The following is a 25308-nucleotide window of genomic DNA, read 5'->3' on the forward strand; positions in this document are numbered from 1 at the left end:
ATATTGAGATATCCGCACCTGTGCCCTCATCATTCGCCTTTTTAAATGAAAGCGCCAGTTTTTTCGTGGCTGGATGAGAGAGGTTACTCGTTTGATCTCTAACCATAACTATTGTTGTGGAAGTTTACATAATTAGGCAAACGTGATTACTATTCGATGCTGGGTTGAAACTATTAAACTGAAAGACAAAAGTGCACCTTATGATATCTTGTGCTTATTATCTCTACGAAGCATCTGCTTGTCAGCTCTCTTTGCATCTGTGCCTAGATGCATGTAAAAGGTATACTGACAGCAATGAGCTTAAACTTACCTTCGTTCCCTCTCAGTTTACATAAATTTACCTTAGCATAATAATTATTACCTATTTTTCCTTTTGTCGTTGTGAAAGGAGTTTTGACGAGCGAGCAGCGATTTCACCGAGGGCAATTCGTCTGTTAGAACTTTTGAATAATAAGGAGAAAACGCAGTGCAGAGGCTTCTTTTCTGCCGGCGCCGCCACGTGTTCTCCGTTGCCGCGTGGCGTGTTGCGACTTGGCCTCATGAAGAAACGAAGAGAAGTTTTTTATTCTTCTTTTTTGATTATTGAATAAAAAAGTTGTGCTTGCGAATCTCTGGAAGTTCCGGTCTCCCTCCTTCCCGAGTCTCCCATCTTGCTTCTTCTTTTGACCAAAACTAAAACCCCAAAGGAAGTTATCACAACTCTTTCTTTCCACTTCTTCAGAAAAATTCGCTCTCTTCTCCCGCCTCGACGCAGGTGCGTTCTCTCTCTCTCTCTCTCTCTCTCTCTCTCTCTCTCTCTCTCTCTCTCTCTCTCTCTCTATTAGTGTATACAATCGAGGTTTGAAGAATTATCCCACGGTTTCGATTTATTGGGTTTCTTCCCGTACTGGTAACTTCTTGAAGAACGATAGAATTTCAATTGTTGTTGGGTTGCTATTCAGCCAGATTTTCTCAAATTTTTAGGTTTTGTAAAACTTATTTTGGAATTCTTGTTTACTCCTATGATAAGGGTCAAGTAAACATATTAACTAGCGAGGGAGGTGTGTTTGGGTCTCCACTAATTCTTGTCATCTTCTGCTTTAGCGAAGTTCTCTTATGCTTCCTATATTTGTTTCTATTCGATGAGTGATCCTAGGTGTAGAGTGACGCCTCCCACTATTCACATGTACACAATATTGTTGTTTGCTGATCGACTCACCAGTTTGAGTTCAATTTTGACCAACTAGTTGGCAGTGTTTACAAATCTTATTTTTGTGGTTATTAGCATGGGGCAATGCAATGCAAAATTTTAGGAAGGTATTTTCTGTTGATGATTCAGAATTGGAATTAAATTATGTTTGCTATTGTTAATAAAAGAAATTGTTCTTAAAAGGATAAAAGGATGAAATTTGAATTTATTTATTTCTGTTATATTATTTCAACAACTATACAAGTCAGTTTTGTACATAGTTTTTTTTTTAACTGAATCACGAAGTTGCATTAATATGAGACTGCTAAGAATATGGACTTTTGCAGGTAATTCAGTTGATGGATGTCAAGACATACAGCATTGCGTATCTGGGTAGACTCACTTAGGTAGAAACTTCTCTTTAAATGTCTTACACTAGGAGAAGAGCTTCAATTATTCCCTCAGGACAGCAAGATATGTTTGTTCTTACACTCAGTTTATTGTTTGGCAGTGGAATATAAGTGGTTGATGTTACTGTCTTTGAAACATCTTGTAGTTGAATCTACTTATCAATCCCTGAATAGTCGGAGTTTCTGGGCTAGTTTCTAGGGAGAATGGTTTCAAGTGGAAATGAGAAATGCACTGATGATATTCAGGAAGTGTCGGGGGAAGCAATAACTTCCAGCAATTATGGTACCAAGGAACATGTCCTTTATGTTAGTACCTCTCAAAGAGAGCTTTTGGATGAGAAAAGGCAAAGCAAAAAATGTCTGGGTATGCTAACATCTCACCCTGGTAGGTTCAGTTTTATGAAATTTGGATCTACCAGTCAGTCAACACCCACTTCTTCAAAGTTTCGGAGGATTGGAGATGAAAGAGGTGATTCCTCACATTCAGTTAATTCTCTTATGGATCGAAGTTCCAGGCATTTCCATGTTCCCTTTGTCAGAAAAATTAATTGGATTTCCCTGTGGAAGCTTTCTAAGGAATGGATAAGAAACCCCATCAACATGGCCCTGTTTCTTTGGATTACTTGTGTTGGTATTTCAGGTGCTATCCTCTTCCTTGTCATGACTGGAATGTTAAATGGCGCTATACCAAGAAAGTCACAACGAGATACCTGGTTTGAAGTTAACAACCAGATAATAAATGCACTATTTACTCTCATGTGCTTATATCAACATCCAAAGCGATTCTACCATCTTGCACTTCTGTATCGATGGAGACCAGATGATGTTCTCAAGCTCAGAAACATATACTGCAAAAATGGAACTCAAAAGCCTAACGAGTGGAAGCATATGATGGTTGTGGTGATTCTTCTCCATGTGAATTGTTTTGCTCAATATGCGTTATGTGGTCTTAACCTAGGCTACCGTAGATCAAATCGACCTGCCATTGGAGTTGCCATTTGTCTCTCTGTTGCAATCAGTGCGCCAGCTATTGCTAGTGTATACAACATTCTCAGCCCTCTTGGGAAGGAGTATGAAACTGAAATTAAAACAGATCAAGAGTCACAGAGTCAGATTGGCTCCACTCCAGATCATCTCCGGATTGAAAAGAGATACTCTTTTATGACAAGAGAAGAACACGGGGTTGCAGAAAGCAACCCACAGTGGGTAGGGGGACTATTTGATCTTTGGGATGACATCTCCCTGGCCTACCTATCAGTGTTTTGCAGCTGTTGTGTTTTCGGATGGAATATGGACAGACTTGGTTTTGGCAACATGTATGTTCACATAGTAACTTTCCTTCTATTCTGCTTGGCTCCATTCTTTATTTTCAACTTGGCAGCTGTAAATCTCGACAATGAGACTATTCGAGAGGCATTGGGACTCACCGGTTTTGTACTCTGTATATTTGGTTTGCTGTACGGAGGATTTTGGAGGATTCAAATGAGGAAGAAGTTCAATCTTCCTCCTAATAACTTCTGTGGCAAGCCAGAAGTTACAGATTGTTTGCAATGGCTGTGCTGCTGCTCATGTTCCCTTGCTCAGGAGGTGAGGACTGCAGATTACTATGATATTGTGGAAGATAAGTTTTACCTGAAGGAAATAAGCAGTGAGACTGGAGATGGTTTGTCTCCATTGCCTCCTGAAATTGGTTCTGGTCTAAGCAGTTCAAGACCTGTTTCTTCATTTCAGGGCAACATTAGCGATTCCATCTTTAATGTTGAGAATTCAAAAAATCCCTTCAGAACTGCAGGTGCTTTTTCTTCAGACTTGCCCTCATCTGTAGCAGGAAAAGAATCTTCTGAAAGAGTTAATGATGATCCAACAAAATCGCCTGTTATGCCTGTGATGCATAAGGGCTAATATTTTATGATGAAGTTTTAGTGCCAGGAATACTACACCTTTGGATTTCTAGGGTTCTTTTGAGATATAAATTACTTTTATATCTAGCCTAAGAGAAATTGAATTTGGTTGTATGATTAATGCCTTCATTTTTCTTTAGAATTATATACACATCTTCTTTCCATGTTGATCTGCAAAAGTGTCGCCCTTTCTTGATTGTTTTCCCTGTAATTCGTACTTATTGTAACTATTACTTTTATTAAGGAATTGCATATTCCATATTCATTCCTTTAGAATATTAAATGAAAAGTCTTCATTTGAACTAAATACGTGAATTCCTTGGATTACTGTGGAAATAATGCTTCCCAGTCGGATCCTTTGGGCAAGTATCTGTTCAAGTCATGGAAAATCTCATTTCTATGACTTGCAAATATTCTAGACGAATAGATTCAGGCTTTTCAAGTCATGGATCTTCTTTTACCAGTGAGAATAGACATCAATATGACCTGCTGCAGTGTCAAGCTAGCATTAGGATTTCTTGTATTGTTTTCAAACTTCATTGGCAATTGTTATTTGCTAATAATAGATATATTGAGATTATACCAGGGCAAGCTAGTATCTTGTGCTCCTTTCAACTTTCTGGACTTGATTAAATCAAAATTTCTTTCTCTTTTCTTTAGATAATGCATCAAATCAAGAATTTGGAATAGAATTATTATGCAAGTATCCAACCCACAGGAAGAAGAGATGGCTATTTCCATGTCAAATAATTGCAAATTTATACAACAAAACTGATGCTGGTATTTTAACCTATTTTATTTCTTGTTCAACAAATAAGCTATTCAGACCTTCTACTTTTGTTAAGTTGGGATCCTATTCCCTTGGTGAGACCTTCCACTTCGGGAATCTGATATCTGAGATGGATTCTATAATGCCTACAATTCCAAATGAAACTGTAGGCCGGCTTCTCTCTTCTTGGGCAGACCTTCTACTTTGGAGCATCTCCTGAGCTGGCCGTTTATATCTTTTTTTATCTATTTAAATTTTTGGTCAATTCTCAATGTCTTCTCTTCTCCAGCTCTTTGCACCTTCCATTGACTTGATTAAAATATAGAGGAAACCTGCAACATTCTGTTGCAATATTAGATGATAATTTGTTTCTGTTTTTATCTCTGTTACCTTCTCACAGACAGATCAGAAGATGGACAGGAAGCATGCAGACTTCTCTAATGGGATCTCTTTAGCTTCCCCTCTTCCCCGGTATTCTTCTCTTGCTGATATATTACGTAGCTGGTTTTCATGATTCCTACCATTGCCTTCTATTATGCGTCAAATAGATCATAAAACATATTGCGATGGCCTTGCAAAGATCTGTTGAAAACCTGCTGCAAAACAGGAGTCTTTGTTTTCTTAGCAACTTGAAGTTACTAATTTGCTGTTTTGTAAATCACTGGTTCAATTAGATATCTATGAGTTCTTTTTTTGTGCCATGTTACCCTCATGTTCTGCTCTCCTGTGGCAACAATTATACTGACAAGTAGCACTAGGAAATGAGTATATCAGACGTGTAAATTCTTATGCTTGTATCTGCTTTGGAGAAATTGATGAATAGTCACAAACAAGAATCTCAACCAATTTTCTCTTGATTTGTCCTTTGAATATAAATTCTTTTTCTTGAAATTGGAAAAGTATGGATAGAAGATAGGAGGATATACTTGCAGATTCTGCTCCTGATGGCTCTCAACAGCATTTTCATATCCATTTTATCAGGAAAATCAACTTGCCATCTCTGACGACTAGCTTGAAGGAATGGCTAAAACATCCAGCAAATATTGCTATCCTTGTTTGGTCAGTCTGTGTTTCTATTTCTTCCTCAATGCTTGGCCTACTCGTATTAGGAGTATTAGATCATGCATTTCCTTCAAGATCGTCGAGAAATCAATGGATTGAAATAAACAACCAAGTCCTCAATGCACTCTTCACGCTCATGAGCCTCTACCAACATCCGCATCTTTTTTATCACCTTGTTCTGCTATGCAGATGGAGATCAGAAGATATTAGAGAACTCAGAAATGTATACAGCACGAATGGAGCTTACCGGCCTTATGAGTGGACTCATATGATGGTGGTTATCACACTCCTCCACATTACTTGTTTTTCTCAGTATGTCATGTGTGGCCTCTTCTGGGGATATACAAGCTCAAGTCGACCTGAATTTGCTGAGGATTTTTTCTTTGTTATTGGGACTGCAGCACCAATCTTTGCTGGTGTCTATACTCTTTACGGTCCTCTTGGGAGGGAGCACAATTCTGAGACAGATGAAGAATCGCAGAGTCAGATATCTGGTGCTGACATAGAGCAGTCAAGTAATGTCGAGGTCAAATTAAGTAAGCAAAGGATTGCAGTAAGCAAACAGGAGTGGGCAGGGGGACTCTTTGATTGCAGAAATGATTTAACAGTATGCTTACTTTCATTCTTCTGTACTTTTTGTATATTTGGATGGAACATGGAAAGACTTAAGTTTGGAAACAGGTATGTTCATATTGTGACATTCATCCTCCTATGTTTCGCGCCTTTCTGGATTTTTAACATCTCAGCCCTCAACATTCAAGACAAAGTTATTGGAGACATGATAGGGATTGCTGGGATAGTGCTCTGTGCATTTGGTTTGTTATATGGCGGCTTCTGGAGGATCCAGTTGAGGAATAGATATAAACTTCCTGGAAGTACCATTTGCTGTGGATCTACTTCCCTTACTGATTACATCCAGTGGATGTTTTGTTGGCCTTGTTCTTTGGCCCAGGAGGTACGCACTGGAAATGTTTATAACATTGAGGATGACAGCGCGAGTGGTGAAGAAAGCAATCCTTTCCTGCAACCTCTTCCTCGAGAGGGTGGATGGAATACTTCTGGCCAGTTCGGTCATAATGCTTCACTTGCTATCACCTATGCAATTGAGTTGCCAAATTATTCGGCAACACAAGAAGGCTGTACTAATCAAGATGAGTACTTGCATATGGTGCAAGTAGACTCAGCTGTTTCAGCTCCTGGTGAAACAATGAGACCGCCTGTTCTACCATCTATGCAGTCAGAATAAAGAGTTGATGGTATGTTAATCCTCACCATAGACAGATGATGACCAACCAGGTTCAGCTCAACTATCTGAAAGTAGAATTTTCTGGAGAACATAGTGTTGCACCATGCAGATCTTTCCGTGAGATCATTAAATTTTGCGGTTTAGACCGGCAAAGCGGCTCTCTTCTAAGTTTTAGAAGTACCTTAACATTGACAAAATGTAAGACAAACTTAACAATTATTTGGCGTCTAAGACAGCAAAGTGTCAAAAACTATTCTGAACCTTCAACTTGTGGTTTGAGTCTTGCAGAGATTATAAAACACAGATAGTTTTTAAGGTGTTAATAATATGTTGGTACAAACTAAATATGCATCTTCATGTTCTTTCCCCACCACTATTGCTGATAACGCTGTTTCATTGATTGAAGTGTCTATCTGGAGCCCTTGAATTTGAGTATAATTCAAATATTCAGTAAAGACCACGTTATCTAATTGAGCTATACTTCATCCACATATTGTTTCAATCCATTCATGCTGCAGAACAGTCCCCTGTTCTCAGCAGAGATGTTTGCAAAGAAAAGTTGACACGAGTATAGAGATGCTGATATCCACTCCATTTTCACCTTAGATAAACCACCTAGTTTGAACTGCAAAGTCTAATAAATTCCCGAACTACTTTATTCTAGAAGCAAATAAGGGGATGAACTTTTCTCCAAAGGACTTAGCTTATCCAAGTCAACAAAATGAGGCTCGTCATGCTTCAACACCATTCAGAAATCTGTTCATTTCTATCAACAAGTCAAGCTTGATCTTGGAAGTAGATTCTATCAGCAGGCACAGTTTAGGCTGCTTCTGGTACATGCAAAGCCCAACAAGGAAGGTAATATTATTACATTATGGACTTTTGAGAACTACTCCATTGTCCAACTTCTCGTTCTACCACCGACTCTGATTGAGATGTCAAACGGTGACAAAAATGAAGTCCACACGCACCAAAACGATGACGACTCCATGACGACGATCCCTATAAGCCATTGAAGATATGGGACAAAGTTTATGGCGTGAAAGCTAGGCTATTGTATTCTCTCAATATTTAAACGTTTTGAATCCAAAAACAAGTAGACAATTAAATTTAGCCTACGTTGCTTCCAACTCTTGTTGGGTATATAACTAAAGTCGATGACATTTTAAGTATATTTATAGCTCTCCATTATACCATGTCACCACTTGTCTAAATCACAACGCAACCCAAAAAAGCTTCAATCTTATTTGTTTATTTATTTGAAATATTTATCAGAATTGAAAGATACTTCCTAATCTCCCCATGTTTGTTGTGGGGAAAAATATATTTTGGCTAAGCCCTGAAAAATATAATTGTTGAATAAGAAACAAAAGATAGATGATATAGAGACCGTTGAAAAGTAATAGTTTTCAAACTTACGCGTTCAAGTTTCTTTTGTGGTCGTCATCAGTGGAAATTAAGGGATAAACAGGTGGAGCTTGAGAGGATAGGATTCAGAGATTTTCTTCCCTCATTTCTTGAGGTATGAAACCAACTTCCCTTAATTAAATTACTACATTTCTTTATTCTTTTGCACAATTAAGTTCAGTTCATGTAGTCTCTGCAGAAATATATATAAAAGAAACTTGTCTTAGGATGTTGAATTGTTTCCTAATTGTGCATATGATAGTGTGATCATCATGTAGTAATGCTGAGAATGTCTTGCTTCATATATTGATATTTAATGCAGTATGGTTCCAACTGAGAATGGAGAGGAAATCCAAGGAGATGTAGAAATTGGAATTACTGGTGAAAAGATGAGACTGATGGATTATATTCCTATCTACATTCCAACAGTAGAGAAAGGACTGATGAGCCAGAGTCACCATGAGAAAAGATTTCTAGACTTCCTAAGAGCCCATCCACCAAGAGATTGGTTTCTGAAGTCTGGCTTTGTTAGTAAATTCTCTCCTTTCTCCTTGCGAGGCGATGGAAGCCGACGCTTTCGGGTGCCATTTGTTCGAAGAATTAATTGGAGATCTTTGATCAATTCATTCAAGAACTGGATCAAGAACCCAGCAAATGTTGCTGTTTTCATTTGGATAATCTTTGTCATAGTAGGCCTCCTCTTGCTCTTTCTAGTCATGACTGGAATACTCAACCAAGCGATACCGAGCAGCTCACGGAGAAAGAAATGGACAGAAATCATCAACCAGATTCTAAATGCCCTCTTCACAATCATGTGTCTATATCAGCATCCAAAATTCTTCCACCACTTAGCACTTCTACTCCGATGGCGGCCAAGCGACAGAGAAGAGGTAAGGAAAGTCTACTCCAAAGACACAGATCCTCGTCCTCATGAGAGGGCTCATATGATGGTTGTGGTACTCCTCCTTCACCTCACTTGCTTCGCGCAATACATTTGTTGTGGTCTTTTCTGGGGATACACGAGAAGTAGGCGGCCGAATTGGGCTCTGAATTTATGCTACGGCATTGGCATTGTAGCTCCAATTATCGCCGGCGCATACACTGCTTATAGTCCATTAGGAAGAAGGTCTGATCAATCTGAAACAGAAGTAGAATCGCAGCATCAGCATCAATCTGAATTGAAAGTATACAACAACAGAAGAGTAGTAGTAGTTACAAGTCCAGAATGGATAGGAGGACTGTTCGATTGCTGGGATGATCAAACTGTTTGTTGCCTGTCCTCAGTGTGCACCTTTTGTGTCTTTGGATGGAACATGGAAAGGCTTGGATTTGGCAACATGTATGTCCACATCTTCACCTTCATATTACTATGCCTTGCTCCGTTCTTGATCTTTAACATCACAGCACTTAACATTGATGACTCCACAATACAATTGATTGTGGCGATCACAGGGACATTGCTGAGTGTGTCTGGATTACTCTATGGAGGGTTTTGGAGGATTCAAATGAGAAAAAGATTCAAACTCCCGCCAAGTTATTATTGCTGTGGCTATCCATTTATGACTGACTGTGTGAAGTGGTTGTTCTGCTGGTCATGTTCGTTAGCTCAGGAGGTGAGGACTGGAAATTTCTATGATGTAGAGGATGATGGCTTTTATAGGAAGGTGGCCGACGACGACGAAGGCCGGCCGGTGTTGGTTCAGTTGACACGGGAGGCCAGAAGCTACTCTTGTCCATCTCAACTTGGGCATGATCTGATAAGCTCTGAACTCTCTATTGCCCTTGAGAGGTCGTCCACAATTGCAGGATCTAACGCAATGAGACCACCTCTTCCAGTTGTAATACATAATATATATACATGATACTGAAGGTTTTGTACTGCAAGATTTTTTTTGTAATCTTTGATGAAATGTACTTGGAGACGTTGCTCCTAGTACATCGGCAAAATGCCATAGTCTTCTAATTGCATAGTTGGCAATTTGGGCTACGTCGGCCTTTCCCTTGCTTGGATTGGAACGAACAGTAGTAGAACTCATAAAGCCATAAACATGGCCCAGAAAGAACAAAGAAGGTCCAATCTTGCATTTACCTCTAAACATATGATGGAAATAATAGGGCAGTTTCTTACATTGCTCTTCAAAACATCTCTCATTTTTCTTATACATATCAAGTTAGTAAAATAAAATTGGATGCTTGTTTTTCTTACAGTGCTATTCAAAACATCTCTCTTTTCTTTTTTAATACATATCAAGTTTGTAAAATATAATTGGAATTAATAAGTTTATTTGGATCCGGGGTGAAAAGAAATAAAAATAGGGCGGTTCTTATACGTATGTTCCTAATTTATGTCAAATGCCAAGATATTATCTGCAGCAATTGATAAGGATGGTTAAAAAAATGATAGGGATGGTGATGGAGATGTGAAATATTATTTTCTTTCTTTATACCTTATATTAGGCTCCTCCTAATTTGCCCAGATACATGTATATTAAAACTCCTGCTCCAACTCAAAGCGAGGGTTAGATGTGATTTGGTGAAAAGATTAACAATTTACTTAATAGAAGATATATGAGAAAGACAAATAGTGCAAGTTAGAAATTGATTTCAAACCTCGATGTGCTTGATTTGCTCATGAAATGCATGCTTAATTGAAATCTATAAGCAGTAGGTACAGGGGTAAACACACCCATGTAATCCAATAAACATTTAAGATGAATAACTTCATTAGTAGCTACATGAACATAGCAGAATAACACAAACAGAATACGATAAATACAAAATGGAGGAACAAAGAAGTCAAAACAAATACGGTATATAAACGGTCTCAGACAAGAAGTCACTACCAAGAAGAGCATTCTTCATATTCATTATTGTCTTTCTTTATATCTTATATTAGACTCGCATCCTAATTGGCCTATCTAATACAATTCATAGTCGGCAATAATATAAAGAGACAACGACTAAAGACGCAAAGATGACAAACAAATCGCTCTCATTTCACACACACAAAAAGAAATTGGATTCCGAGTTACCAGGTTTGTGTTGTATTTCCCAGCCCAAAAGCATCTCCAACGCCTTGAGTTGTCATTAACCATCAATCCACCTATTGCTGACTCGACACACACTCCACTCACTCCTACTAAGAACTAATAAGTAGTAATCCCTCGATTGAAATAGTAAGATGCAATCGTAGTGAAGAAAGGCAGCAAATTAATGGATGTTACATAAAGTAATATGAAGTTTGTGTGGTATGGGAACCTAGTTAATGCCTATAGTTTTAAGTCAATTACTTAACTAGTGTAAGGATAAGGCTTATATCTTACATCAAAGTAACATTACTCTCAATGTCAGATATAGACTTGAGCCTATGCCATGTAGATAGTTTGTGGATGTAAATATGACAATCCTCTTATCTTCTCAATCTCTGTGTGAAGCTTGTACGTATCTTTTCCCCTATTTTTATATTTTCAGTCATTGTTATCCTTGCTTATATATATATATATATATATTAGAGTAATACTCAATTAATTTCTTTTAAAAAACATATAAAAAATATCCTATATTTTTTTAATTATTTATAAGTAAAATACATGGCAAATATTGATATGGTAGAATGTGAATAATAATAAAGATAAAAATATACTGTTTTTAATCAATTTCTTATTTATTCTTTATGGTAAAACTCTCTTTAATGTATATCTATCTACTCTAGAGAGAGTAGTATATATTCATGCCTTTTAAATCTATTTTAATGAGAGCAGTATACTCCATTAATGTTTTTACTATCTACTCTAATAAGCCAAATCCTTCTAAGCACTAAGTGTATTTTAATGAGACCCAAGATTTCTGGTAAGTTCCTTGGCTCTATTAGTGATATTAAATTAGATGGGAACTTATATTTGAGGTTATCTCGAGGCCCACGCAAATATAAAGCCAAGGTCCCACAGCTAACTATTGGACCATATTGGTAGTGGCGTCTAGTCATCCAATGTCATAAATGTGTTTGATTAATGACCAAGAAAAATTGACATCCTCATCCTGTACAAATCTTCCTAACATCTAGAAGAATCCACTCAAGTCCTACTGAGTAACCCAAAAAAAAAATAAAAAATCTTTAGGAAAATTTTCTTTAATTTCTTTCCATCCTAAAAGGCGTGTGATCTTCAAATGCAAATGGTGGTGGGATATCATTTCTCCACTACTCCAAGCAGCAGCACTATGTCAATTTTTTTACCTTTTCCCTTGTAACTGTCAAGTGAATAAGAGGAGGTGAAAAGTGGGCAATAGGTTTTCCCAGCATCAGCCCTAGTTCTCTTCACCCCCTCTGGCTTACTCTGGCATCAACAATCTATCCACTCCTTTTTCCTAGCCAAGTGACTAAAAAAACTGAGAGATTTTTCTTCCATTTTGGGTCTTCTTTACTTTCCTATTTTTTTAAAAAATATTTTATGTCTTCTTTATTCTTTCCTCTTCTTTTGTTTGGATTCTTCTCCCCTCCTAGGTACATTGGATGGATAGACTCTACCACTTTCTTCTCCGCCCCATGTCCGATTGACTCTATGCCGAGAGACCCAATTACATTGCCCCTTTCTTTTTCTTCCTCTAGTTAGGCCAACTATGAAGTGCTCTCCTTTTAACCCCTGTTGTCCAGGAGTTTATGTAGGAAATGTAGACAGTGGATCAGGAGTGAACATTTAACCAAAGGTGTCTTGGGAATTAACAATAGCTAAGATTGTAGCAATCACAGTTCAAGCTACATATGGTTGGTGTACAACCGATATCTGCTCTACCACAGCCCTAGTTTCTCCTCTTATAGTTTGGCCACCTCTCCATTGTTGCCTTGCTCCTTCCCTCGTCACCTTTGGATGTTTCTTAGCCAAGCCAGAGCCCTTTTTTCCCATCTCGTCGGTTCACTTCTTTGCTTTGTTGTTATTGCTTCGTTATGCTGCAACCTCGTTGTGCAACCTTGTTGCAATCGCCAATGCATCTCCCTATGCCACAATATCTACCTACGTAGCCTCATCCTTGCCACCTACATCTTTGGGTCATTCTGCAATCGTTGGCTCCTTGCGTCTCTCCATCATCATCGCTTCTCTGTCGTCACCTCCCTATGCAACCACCTCCTTGCTACCATCGTGTCCCTACATCACCTTGCACCACTCTGCCTCTATGTCCATTCGTTGTCCTTTGGCTTGCTAGGGCCTTTTGTCAATTGTCATCCTCTCTGTTTCACCCGTTATCGCTCTTCAATTGTTGTTGTCACATCGCCCCCTCATCTTTCTACTTTCCTAGCATGGTTACAAGCCATGTTGCAGGTGTCTCAATTAGCCTTAGGCATTTTGCTTTTTGCAGGATTTAGATATTGTTCTTTTGCGTTCTAGCTGTGGTATAGGGTTATGGTCTTAGAGTTCTAGATTTTTTTTTAAATCTTGATCAGAGAGCTCTTATTGTTCCTTCATTTAGCTATCCATGAAGTTGTGTTTTAGACTTATGGCTTGACAAAACCTATTAAGCTGACTCGAGGTTCTTCGCTTTTGTGAATCTACTAGAGTTATGCTCCAATTTTGTTTTCCTTATATACCCACAGGTTTGATATCCTGTTCTACTTTGTAAGCTAAGTCTAAAAGTTATATTAAAGAACCAACGCTCTATCTCCCTCTTTTTTGTGTATTAAATTTCTTTAACGTATTGTTAATGGTTAATAAATTATTCAAACTTACTGACTTTCTCTTTTGAAAAAAAGAAAAAAGAAAAAAAAAGAAAAGATTAGGTGAAAAGTATACATCCATATGTGTTGGGCACTAGAATTTAGATGGGCCAATACCCTAGCAATTATTTCATCCAAACCCATCCATATTTTGTCTGGTACCATTACACCCATACATGAACACCTCGCCAAACTTGCTATACAAATGCGTCACACCCCAATCTCCACGTCTGCACAACACTGCTGCTCTCTTATCAGCCCCTCCCCTCCCCTCCCCTGTGTACATCGCCCCAGATACGAACTCCACCACATCGGAAAAAATTAAAAACGAAACTAAAATTAAGATAAAATTTTCAAATCAAGGCTTCTTTTAGTCGATACGGATGACTTGGCATGAAACACTGGAGAGTGGTTTACACGCTAATTTGCACGATCATTAAGGTAAAGTTACTTTCGCGGGGGCCCACCGTAAAAAAAATTGCCGACCTCTTGGTTGGGCGGGGCCCACTTCGCACCTTCCTCCCACTTTCCAACCTCTATATAAAGGAGACCAATGTTTAGCTCTTCCCTTCTAATCTTGCTATTCCAATCCTTTCTGCAATCTTATTCGCCCTTCTTATTGATTTAAAAAGAATTAATTCCAAGGAAAAGAGCCTAAGAGGGGCTCGAATAGGAGCTGGCTAACGAAGCAGGGAAAATACTGGAGACAGAGGAGGAGCGGAACAAGTGGGTGGTGCTCGAACTCTATGAGGCCTTGAAGCACCGGGACGTGAGAACCGTGCACCGTCTCTTGACCCCCGACATCGAGTGGTGGTTCCATGGGCCCCCAACCCACCAGCATATGATGCGCCTCCTCACCGGCGCATCATCCGACGACGCCTTCGAGTTCGTACCCAGATCCGTCACCGCCTTCGGCTCCACCGTGCTGGCCGACGGGACCGACCCTACCCGCTCGCTCTATTGGGTCCACGCCTGGACCGTGGGGCCCGATGGGGTGATAACCCAGGTCAGGGAGTACTTCAACACCGCCCTCACCGTCACCCGCTTCGGTTACTCCTCCGACGTGTCCTCCCCGGCTTCCTCTTCTCCTCCTCCGACGTCGTCGTCCAAGAAGGGTTCACCGTCGGCGCACTGCTGGCCCCTGTGGCAGAGCGAGCTGCCCGAGACTCCCGGGAAGTCACTTCCCGGGCTTGTGCTTGCTATTTAGACTACTCTATATCTCATATAAAAGAAGATCGCGTAGTTTGGTAGAATAAGTATTGGTACGATAATAAGGCTCTCCTACATCTTGTTCCAGTGTTTGGTCTAAAGCTGCGTTATAAGTCTAAGATATTATGAGTGTAAGTCCCTCTTATTATGTATATTATTCTGCTTTGGTTTGCAATAAAAGATGCTCTGTCTCGTTATTTGAGAAAAAAAAACCTGAGGATACGATCTAAATCTTAACTTTTTGACAAACTGAGGATACGATCTAACTCTAACCTCTAAACTATGCGAAATATTCAGTTTCCCGGGTAGAATAAATTAGTATTGTGAGCATACGTGGGGCTCCCTAGAGACTTATCAGACAGCTAGTTTACACACGTGTACACGTATTTAGTGTTCAATAATTCCGTGGAATTATTGGTGGTTGTCCCTGCCTGCCATGGTACTCTGCTGTCGCTTTGACGAATTTTACATATATATATTACTGTCAAATATCTCACAATCTTTTTGACAAAATTACTAATCTACGGACAAGTTCATCTTTTGAAATATATGATTGTGATTATTGATTAAGATTGAATTTATCGATAAAGATCCACTGTAACCCCACATCCCAAATGACATCTAAGAGACAAAATAACGCCAAAGTCCTCGCTCGAATTTATTAATTTCATCTACTAGGAAAAGTCTAGATGGATACTGTCACATGCTTATGTACTGATAGTTACGATACTTAATTAGAGTGAATAAGATTTCTAAGAGCTATATATATATATATATATATCCTCGATGGCCTCATACTCCTTTGGAAACTCTACCAGGCAATTCCTTATAGTGTACAAAAGTTAGCGTATATGCTAAAAGTTGTACAACTACTTAGCCTATTGATCACTTGTCTCACATCTCTGATAAGAAGATGCCAAGAATAATGATAAGCACCACTGCTTGGATAGCGAATTGGGTGGATTAGTGGAGGAATCAATAAAATTGCTGAGAGAAGGGGGCGCCGACGTGACACAAACAATGGTGAAAGCTCCAAGTTGTCAACTAAAATTCATGACAAAAGAGTTTTATTCGTTGAGCTTTTTTTTTAAAAAAGTATTTCTCCCTAGTAAAGGACCTATATTGTGCAACATATATAGCGCCTTAAAAATTCCATAAGGAATATATCTTTGATTTGATGCCATTTGAGGAACAATATTCATATATAATGACATGCACTATTAAGCCTGTGGGGGGAATAAACAACAAGAGGAGAGCCCGTATTCCATTAGTATATCCACCGACAAGAAATTAATTTGTTCCGTTTCTTAATCCTCTTACAGCAACATGTCATTATCTCCTAAACGATAGAATAAGCTCGTCGTTTCATAAGTTTATTGTATAGGCGGGGTGTGATTAGAAATGAAGGTAATTAAGAAGGAGACTTGGTTCATAAGTTTATTGTATGATTGCTTATCCCACAATTTTGGCTGTCTTTCAGAACCTAACAACATCGGCACTGGTCACATCAAGAAATCATGCGATAAAAGCTACCCCAGACCTGCACGCAAACAATAATTTCATTTGAAGGAATACCATTATAAGTGATATGACGATAGCTTCACTTACCTATATCTATATACATCGCCTCATCTTAAGGAACCTATTTCACAATAATACATTGGTGGGCCTGGTCCGGCCCAATATATTTTTATATGGCCAGGACTAACCCGGGATACGAACGCCCCAAGTATCCCAGGGTTTGGCTCTGCTACACGTCCTCTGAGAGTCTCTGAGCCCATATTGGCCACCGAAGGCCACCTTCTATGGCCCATGCATGGACCCAATAGGCCTGCTCACCCTCCCACCCCTCGGGCTCCTCCGCCACTCTCCGCTGCACAAAACGGAACTCCGTCGGCCCCGGCGTCTAGCCCGTCAGTGGCCGCCGCATGTATTGGCACCGCCGCGGCCCGTGGAACCGCCAGTCGACGTCTCGCCCCAGCAACGCGGCCGCGGCCTCGGAGTCGCCGGTCGTTAATGAGTCGTACAAAGACTCCACTAGCTTCTTATTTCCCTCGTTCCTATAAGCAATGTTAATCACTATAATCGGGATAGTATAAGCTACTGAGTGGTGTGAGTGCATGGGTTATTAATATAGGTGCAGTCCAAACTGAGGATTTATTTGGGGAATGCTCAAGAGGAGTTTTAGGTGCAATCCGACGGTGGAAGTTTTTGAAATGACAACTTTGCCCAAACAAAGTGTTGGTGGTGTTTGTAGACAAGTTTATTTATGAAGTTGGCAGTAGCAACTCCTTTGGCTATTCCATGAAACTATTTGTATACGTTCGTACTACGAACAGTCCCCTATCTCATCTCAAGCTCTACTAAAATTCAAGTTATGCCACAAGAGACGGTCACCATCATCTTCTCAATTATTTGCAGGACTCCCAGAAGCATGAATATATATCTCTGTAACTTTAGATAAAATTTATCAGAGTCATCTCCTCGCCTCGATCAACTTAAATGCCACAGTGTAAAGGTTCCATCATGAGCCTCTACATTTGATATAAAAACCAACAACTCGGGGGAACTCATTAAAGTTGCACGTTCACACTTGTGGCTCCAGTCTACGTCCAGCTAATTTTGTCGGTCAACTTAACCTACAATAGCTTGGACATATTATTATTAAGAGAGTGAGATGCATGACCATAGAGGAAGGCCCTTGTTCTCTTAAAATCTAATTGGGCCGACGATTGCTAGTGGAGCTGGCCCATAGAGTCCGTTTAGCTAAACGAGGAGTTTAGATCCACAAGATTAGAGGAAGCAATAAACTCTAATGCTTTAAGTACATGCCAAGTTACTGTGGCATAGGTTTTATAAACTAAACTAGCGTCAATATTTTTGCCCATTTTAACCCTGATATCTTGGCAGTCTATATATATATATATATATATTCGCATTAAAACGAGATAATTAAGGCCATGTTAGTCTTGCTACAGGCCAGCATAAAATTTTACAGGTGAGGCCAAAAGGTCTAGGAAGTACATCACATCACATCACACTTTCATGTGGGTGCACCATTGTGCAACGTGGCTAGTTGTGCTTCGATCCTTAATTAATGATATTATTTTATAATAGATGATTAGGATGTCGTGTGTTTATTAACCAGAATAAAAATCTAATATATGAGAAAATAATAAAATATTAATTAGTTTTTTTTTATGTGTTTATATATACTTAATCTAATCAATATTTCTTGACAGAATGCGCCACTGTAGATCTCTAGCTAGCCTTTTTGTCTGAGAATGATAGCAGTAAGTTAAGCAAAAATATGATATTGAAAAGGGCAAGTAGACTTATCGTACTCTAATAATTAACTTTCTATATTAGGAGACCATAAGACTTTTAGTGGAGGTGAATCGGCCAACATAGCACAATAATATCCTTGGCCAGTAGGATTAGTTTACTCGAACAACTTCCTTTTTAAGGGGTTATGTGAGCTCGTGGGAAGTTTTTAATGTATACAACATGCATAGATAGTAGAATTAACTACTAATTACTCTATTAATAGTTATACAATCTCTGTTTGATTTTTTTTTTTTTTGCATTGATTTCAGAGAAATATATAGTACAGTTACGTAGTATAAGTTGAATATGTATGTAACCGTGGATGTACGTCTCTCACTTCCCAATAATATTTATATCGGATGTGTTAATCTAACTGCAAGTAATTCCTTTCTTCTTATAGTCTAAACATGACAATAGAATAGCTCGTTCATATCACGTTTTGACCTTGACCAGTTGAACCCTAGAGTTGAAAAGAGTGATCTTTGACCTTCTTGAGATCTGTGCCCTCGTATCTAACCTGCCCTAAATGCATGCTCCATTAAAGTAACTCAGATTGAGTCTGGCACTTTGTTAACTAAGATTATCCTCCTAAATGTTTATTTTAGGAGTCATGCATACATCTCTTCTCTATATCTCAGATATGAACGGAATCATCTCCAAGAATATAGGAGTGTTATAATTCTGGCGTAGAATTTTTTTAAGTGGGGGAATTCAATACATTATCTTCTCTTTTTCAAGAAGAAGTCGGTGATTTTAACAATGCTAGATCTAACAGTATGCAGACTGTGGTTGTCTGTGGAGTGCACACTGATAGGGATTCAGATACTGAGTTGCGAGGACAACTACCTCTTATTAGCTGTGGCTTTGGCTTTTCTGAAATCCTACTGTACCTCGCAATTAGCTGTTTACTGAGAACTACTGCCTCTTATTCTATCTTACTGAGATGGCTAACAAGTAGCAGCAAGTTATTTAACCTCTTGACTTTTTGAAATGGACGTGGATCTTTAATAATAAAAGTGGTCGTTGTTGAATGAGGAGTACTCTACGAAAATTCTTAAACTATTTAACAGATAATAATCTTTTACCTAAAGTTCATGGATATTAAACTAATATATACTATCATGAGGCTGAACTCGATCTCCACTTGACCAAAGAGCAGAAAAGATAAAAAATTAGATCGAGAAAGGAAAAAGAAAAAAAGGGAAAAAAAGAAAAAAATAAAACCATGCCAACTGACAAAGATGATCATAAAGATTGGTAGTCGCAACTTTTATATATTACTTAATGAAGATAAAAGGCGGTAGAAAAGACAATTAGATATGATTTTTTATGCAAGTGGTGGCAAATATTTATGTATTATGTTGAACTACTACGGACTTTTTTTTATGTGAAGTTGGTAGGCTAACATAGCAATCAAATATAACTTACACTACTGACACTTCTAGGAACCTCAGTTTTCCTATGAAATACTTGTCAATGCAACAACAATTTAGGTATTCTACTGCTACAGTAACAATTATTTTCAATGTACAGCTAACATAGCTGTTCCAAGTTTTCTTCTAAACTACTACACCAGCAAAATCCTTGTCTTTGACAAGAATTCTTAGTGAATTAATTATTTTTTCAATACACCAAAAAATTATGGCAAGGAACTTTGTCACCATTATTTCTGCATAAAATATTTTCATAGAAAATTATTATACTAATATACTATTGTTTTCATTGTTATATAAACAAATATTATTAAATTTTGGAGGAATTATAGTATGCTTCAGAGAATAGTAAAATAATTCTAACTCATAAATTTCTTTTTTCATATCTTTCTGATCATATATTTTATCAGTAAAATGAATAATACAAGTTAAAGTTATAATATTCTCATCCAAGGTCCAATTACATCCAACCAGAATTATTATATATCCAAAATTAGACTTTGGTTACAATGTTATGCATTTCCAAAAAAATAATTTGATAAATAGATTACTAAATTAAAACACAATATTTTCTGAATAAGTCACTTTTCTGAAGAGCGAATTCTCAGCTCTTTAGGAAACCAATTAATTTATTAAGAAATTTTGATTGAGACAGCGATTTTATTATTATAGTGGTTTAACAGTATTGTAGTTTGGGAAATTATTTGTCCTGTAGCAATAATTTAATCAAAAACTCATTAAAACTGGTCATAGTCATAGACTATAGTATTTGGTTGAGAGAATTCTACTCTTAATCGTACGTACTACTATTGCAGCTACCTTGCCTAGATCCATTATAAAGTTTATAATAAAGTTTGTTCCAGTGAGAGAAGAGGTGGGGTTTAGACATTAATTAGGAAGTCAAAAGTACTAAACCCTAGTAGTTTTATTTATTTTTCTTCAGCAATCTTTGACCCCACTGCTAGTTTACTACTTATAACGTTATGCAGTCTAATATCATGACAGCTTGAACAAGTAGACAATTAAATCTAAAATTTCTCAACTTGTTTGCCCTCCTTTTCACCCATTAGCTCATGGGGTATTTCTTTTGCCATTAAACAGCTGCGTTTTTGCTGGCAAGTAGTCAAGTAGATCATATTAGTTGAAAACGTACTTTCTAAGATACCAAAATCATCAATAATTTTGATATTAAAAGCTGTGAACGCCTCTTTGTAACAGCTGAGGGATGAGTTCACATCTGAATGGATTATGACTTGGCTTATCCCCTGGCAGACTTCACTTTTGGAAGAAGCCAAATGACATATCCAATATATAGTATTTAATTATATAAGTCTTAGCTGAAAAAAATAGCATTAAAGTCTTAAAATTTATAGTCAATGATCGATCGTCCTACGGCTTGTGTGAAGAGAGAGTATGATTGACTTCCCCTTGCTATATCGAACCTTTTGGCACTGGGATGGCTCATAATCTTCTCGTTGATCATTGTAAAGTTTTAATGTGATCGGCATGGCATACGTGGTCAAAATATTTTTCTTGTTGTTTAAGTATAGATTATTTGTATGAGCAAATGCATATATTTGACGGTATATATATTTTTTAATATTTACTTATAACCAATATGTGAACGAAATAATTTTCTCACTCAATTTGGAATTCTAACTCAAAGTATTAGCATTAGATTTATTAGATTAGTTTTAATTCGAATTTGAATCTATAATATTTTTACTCAGTGTATTAGATTAGATCTCTTTTGGGCGTTATTATTTTTCAACATTTAATAACACCCTGGAAAATTGAGATGGTAAGTACTTCTGGGAATATTAAAGATGGATATATATATCAAGAATTGTTCACAATCCAATGGGAAGAAGGAAAAAAAAAGAAAGAAACGACAAGAGAGTAAAAGTGATTTCACAGGCCAACGAGGTTTCTCGAGGTGGTAACTCCTCCGTCAACCACCAAATTATGGCCACTGACATACATTGCCTCGTCACTGACCAAGTAAACGATGGCCTCAGCCACGTCTCTGGCCCTCAAAGTTGATCCTTTTAGCGTCCCCAATTCCCTCACCACCTCCTCCATCTTCTCAATCTCCTCCAACGTCGGGATCCCAAGCGGGGACATCTCCATGCCTTGCTCGTCCTCCTTCTCCCTCCACGCGTTGACCAGCATCGACGTGGCTACCCCGAAGGGGGACACGCAGTTGACCCGTATCCCGTGTTTCCCGAGCTCGCACGCGGCGTTCTTGGTCAGCCCCACCAGCGCGTGCTTCGAGGCTGTGTAGGCGTGAGGGCCGAGGCCGCCGGCCACGCCGGCGACGCTGGCAACAGACACGATGGTACCGGACCGGCGGGGCACCATGGCGCGGGCCGCGTGCTTCATGGCTAGCGCGGCGCCGCGGACGTTGACCGACATGACGCGGTCGAACTCGTCGGGGTCGAAGGACAGGATGCTCTTAGCGGCGGGGGTCTGGCGACCGAGGACGGCGGCGTTGCTGACGAGGATGTCGAGGCGGCTGTGGCGGGCTAAGGTGCGGCACATCAGATGTTCGACGTCGGGCTCCTGAGAGACGTCGCAGTGGATGAAAGAGGCATGGGGACCGAGAGTGTCCGCCAGGGAGTCGCCCGCGGCGTCGTCGATGTCGGCGATCATAACCTTGGCGCCATGCCGCAGGAAGAGGCGGACGACGGCCTCGCCAATTCCACGGGCGCCGCCGGTCACAATGGCCACCTTACCCTCTAGCCTACAAAATTGCATAAAAACATTAATTTTTAATGTGTCATATCATATTTTCCTTCTTCCTAATGATCACCAATTACCATTTTGCTAGACATCAAAGGTACTACATTAGTTTCCCAGGAGAAACTACATTCTGAGATTCAAGATTAAAAACAAAACAAAAAAAACAATAGATAATATTGGAATTCTATACTATGTCTATAGATGATTGGAAAACAAGTACAAGAAAGGGATGTCACCTTTTGTGTAGGGGAGCATTTGTCTCCCAGGCCATAACAGGGATGCCTTGGTGGGAGTTCTCAGCCATCACTTCCACAAGGGACATAATTTCTGATGGTGGAAAGGCAGGGGAATTAGAATGAGCTAAAATTGGGGGTACAAGGGTGACCACCAATATTGCTGGAGGACTCCTCCTGAGGAGAGGGTACTTGCAAGTCTGCAGCGAAAGAGTCTCAGTTTACATATATATATATATATATATAGTGGTTGCAGGATTTGAGAGTTTTCTACCCCTATTAAATACAAAAGGGGTGGTCCAGAATGGGGAGCTGTGGGCCTCCAGTTTACTTACAGAGTTGCTCTGTCCCTAAATCGCGAGATTTTCGGCGATTTCTTTTTTATAAAAGGAAGGAAAATTTGTTCAGAATTACTTAAAATATGTCCTAAATTATATTTATGCTTCGCATCTCACCCACTTCCAAAGATATTGTCCTGCCATCGGTTCATAAAATGCCAGGTTTGTTTTTATACTAAGATATAATGTGTGTGCATCTTTCGTTTATAATTCTTGCTCTGGGAACTGGGAAGTATCATGACCATATTCAATCATCGAATACATATCCTGTATGATGTATCAATGGCCCCTAATATGGGCATTTTATTTTTCAAAGAAAAGAATTGCATGTAGAGATGAGTCTCTTCTGGGAAAGTTCCAAATCGCCCCAATCCCATCATCCCATGCACATGAGGGTCACTATGCAATATAAGATAAGTGGAAAAAGGAAACGGAAATCAGAGTACCAACGTCACCCAGGATTCTCTTGTACTTTACCTACTTTAAATATAGAGGTATCGCCCAATCATCAACTCAGCTGGTGCTTTAATTAAAACCACCAACATTAATTAAAGTCATCCATTGGTGGATGGGAATAAGGCTCGGCGTCTTTTAATCCAGAGCAGGAAGGGTTGTTTACTGAGGAGATTTGTTTCTTAGCAGGCCCATTTTTTTTTATAAAAAAAAGAAGAAGAGAATCCATGGTTGGATTCTGGAGATTTCAGTGCCATCTTTAGATAATTGTCCGAGACTATTCAAACTTCAAAGTTTGCTCCAAGGCTTTAGAGTTGTTTGATTTTTTACTTCACACGAGTCTAAGTTTATGAACTTTGCCGTTCAAGAAGTTTGAAGAGAAGCAATATACTATCAACTATAATCAAACGTTACGTCCCTGGCTCAACTCTCTCCTTGACCATGAACTGGTCCTTAGTGGTGAATGGTCAAAAGAAAGAAACATTGAGATATTACCTAACTTACACCCGTTTAACCTAAAGACCAAGTCCTAAAGATCGCACAAAGTAGTATCCAAAACAAATGTGTATAAGAGATTTGGACCAAACGAAGCAGCTACGAAGATATTCAACTGGATAACAAAACAACGTACACGACTATATATTTCAAGTTCAAAACCAGACACTCATGGGGAAGGTTTCTGACCCACTTGTTAAAAGTTGCCCATAGTAAGACAACGAGGAGGCCCTTTCGTGTCCCCACTTTGGTTAGTGCAGGCAAGTGCTAAGCTGTTTTGGGGTTGTAATGATCTTCATATTGTCAACAGTTGATATTCCTCTAATAGCATATGAAGCACATTGTCATAAACTATTGAAGGTACTCCTCTTAATTATTGCAGTAATTAAAGAAATGAGGATTTCGGAATATATGAAGCATCAATCATGAACATTTTGCTATATATTTCCGTAAAGCATCGAGATCTTAAAGCTAGCAGTAGCTAAATACCAAATGGCATCATAAAAATATGTGTGAAGCAATCGAATTGATAGACTATCCTCCAGTTGAACCATTTGCATGATCATGAAATGATGGATCCTTCTATATAAAAGATTTACAAGTGGGTAGGTTAGCTAAACTCTACTCCTGATAAACAAAATAGGCTGGGCCATGGCAAATAAGAGCAACAACCCTGAACATGCTTCTCATACCACAGTGTCTTATATTGATATTGCTTTGGAGTCTTCAATCCAAGTACAATCCTAGAAGGTGAAAAGCATTTGAATGCAGCTTGTGGGGTGTAAAAGATATCAAGGGTTATATGACTACAGTAATGAGCATCAAATTCTACTCAGTATAAACTGCTAAAAGAATACACCTACGGGCAAGACTATCACTTGATTGCGAAAGGCAAACAAAATCTATTTGCCACAATCTACTATCTACAAATTGTCACTCGATCACCAAGGTATATCAAGAATAAATGAATAAACAACAATCGACAGACATTTTTCAAGAAAAAAAATGCCATAACTATTGACATTTATCACATAGAAGCCTCAATATACAAAATAAATATGATCTCCCTTTTTCCATGACATATACGAGTCTACATTTGGACTCCTACAAAAAAGAAAAGAAAAATAGAACAGCAGAAAATATGACAAAAAGTAAATCCACTCGGAACTCGTTACAACCCAAAAGTGGTCTCCAAGAAGTTTGAGAGTATTTGAGACCATAACAAGATTTCAAAATCATGTCAAAGTACTTTATTGAAGGACATTGAAACATTTAGATGCCCATATGCTTCTAAAAACACTAAAAGGCCAACCAAAACTAATTAATCTCTCACGTACGCACTTGGTTGGCCCCAAACCATACAATATAAATGGTAATGTAAGGACATTGCCTGATGAAAGTTTTCGAT

At 38.7% G+C, this 25308-nt stretch overlaps 5 protein-coding genes across 8 annotated transcripts; 4 read left to right on the top strand and 1 right to left on the bottom strand.

Moving 5' to 3' along the window:
* Positions 1-514: 514 nt before the first annotated feature.
* Positions 515-3744, top strand: LOC140764694 (uncharacterized). Its single transcript, XM_073103392.1, has 3 exons — positions 515-754; positions 1516-1575; positions 1680-3744. Exon 3 carries the CDS (start codon positions 1783-1785, stop codon positions 3478-3480), a length of 1698 nt encoding a protein of 565 aa, XP_072959493.1. The 5' UTR covers positions 515-754; positions 1516-1575; positions 1680-1782; the 3' UTR covers positions 3481-3744.
* A 153-nt stretch (positions 3745-3897) lies between these two features.
* LOC140764695 (uncharacterized) lies at positions 3898-6581 on the top strand. 3 transcript variants are annotated; one of them, XM_073103395.1, is made up of 3 exons: positions 4676-4719; positions 5230-5307; positions 5500-6581. In XM_073103395.1, exon 3 carries the CDS (start codon positions 5579-5581, stop codon positions 6554-6556), a length of 978 nt encoding a protein of 325 aa, XP_072959496.1. In that variant the 5' UTR covers positions 4676-4719; positions 5230-5307; positions 5500-5578; the 3' UTR covers positions 6557-6581. The 3 variants fall into 3 exon arrangements, with proteins under 3 accessions (XP_072959494.1, XP_072959495.1, XP_072959496.1); XM_073103393.1 differs by having other exon boundaries at positions 3898-4719; positions 5230-6581; XM_073103394.1 differs by lacking the exon at positions 5230-5307 and having other exon boundaries at positions 3898-4719.
* Positions 6582-7961: 1380 nt separating this feature from the next.
* Positions 7962-9847, top strand: LOC140765413 (uncharacterized). 2 transcript variants are annotated; one of them, XM_073104486.1, is made up of 3 exons: positions 7962-8078; positions 8286-9302; positions 9416-9557. In XM_073104486.1, exons 2-3 carry the CDS (start codon positions 8287-8289, stop codon positions 9528-9530), a joined length of 1131 nt encoding a protein of 376 aa, XP_072960587.1. In that variant the 5' UTR covers positions 7962-8078; position 8286; the 3' UTR covers positions 9531-9557. The 2 variants fall into 2 exon arrangements, with proteins under 2 accessions (XP_072960587.1, XP_072960586.1); XM_073104485.1 differs by having other exon boundaries at positions 8286-9847.
* Positions 9848-14236: 4389 nt separating this feature from the next.
* LOC140764971 (wound-induced protein 1) lies at positions 14237-14926 on the top strand. Its single transcript, XM_073103861.1, has one exon. It carries the CDS (start codon positions 14512-14514, stop codon positions 14875-14877), a length of 366 nt encoding a protein of 121 aa, XP_072959962.1. The 5' UTR covers positions 14237-14511; the 3' UTR covers positions 14878-14926.
* Positions 14927-21454: 6528 nt separating this feature from the next.
* Positions 21455-22844, bottom strand: LOC140765483 (sex determination protein tasselseed-2). The gene is made up of 2 exons (XM_073104596.1): positions 22618-22844; positions 21455-22382 (listed from the first exon to the last, which is right to left on the bottom strand). Exons 1-2 carry the CDS (start codon positions 22701-22703, stop codon positions 21551-21553), a joined length of 918 nt encoding a protein of 305 aa, XP_072960697.1. The 5' UTR covers positions 22704-22844; the 3' UTR covers positions 21455-21550.
* Positions 22845-25308: the final 2464 nt, after the last annotated feature.

Source organism: Typha angustifolia, chromosome 8, assembly GCF_048772165.1.
Source record: "Typha angustifolia cultivar Huaian chromosome 8, ASM4877216v1, whole genome shotgun sequence".
In the NCBI taxonomy this organism is placed as follows: Eukaryota; Viridiplantae; Streptophyta; class Magnoliopsida; order Poales; family Typhaceae; genus Typha; species Typha angustifolia.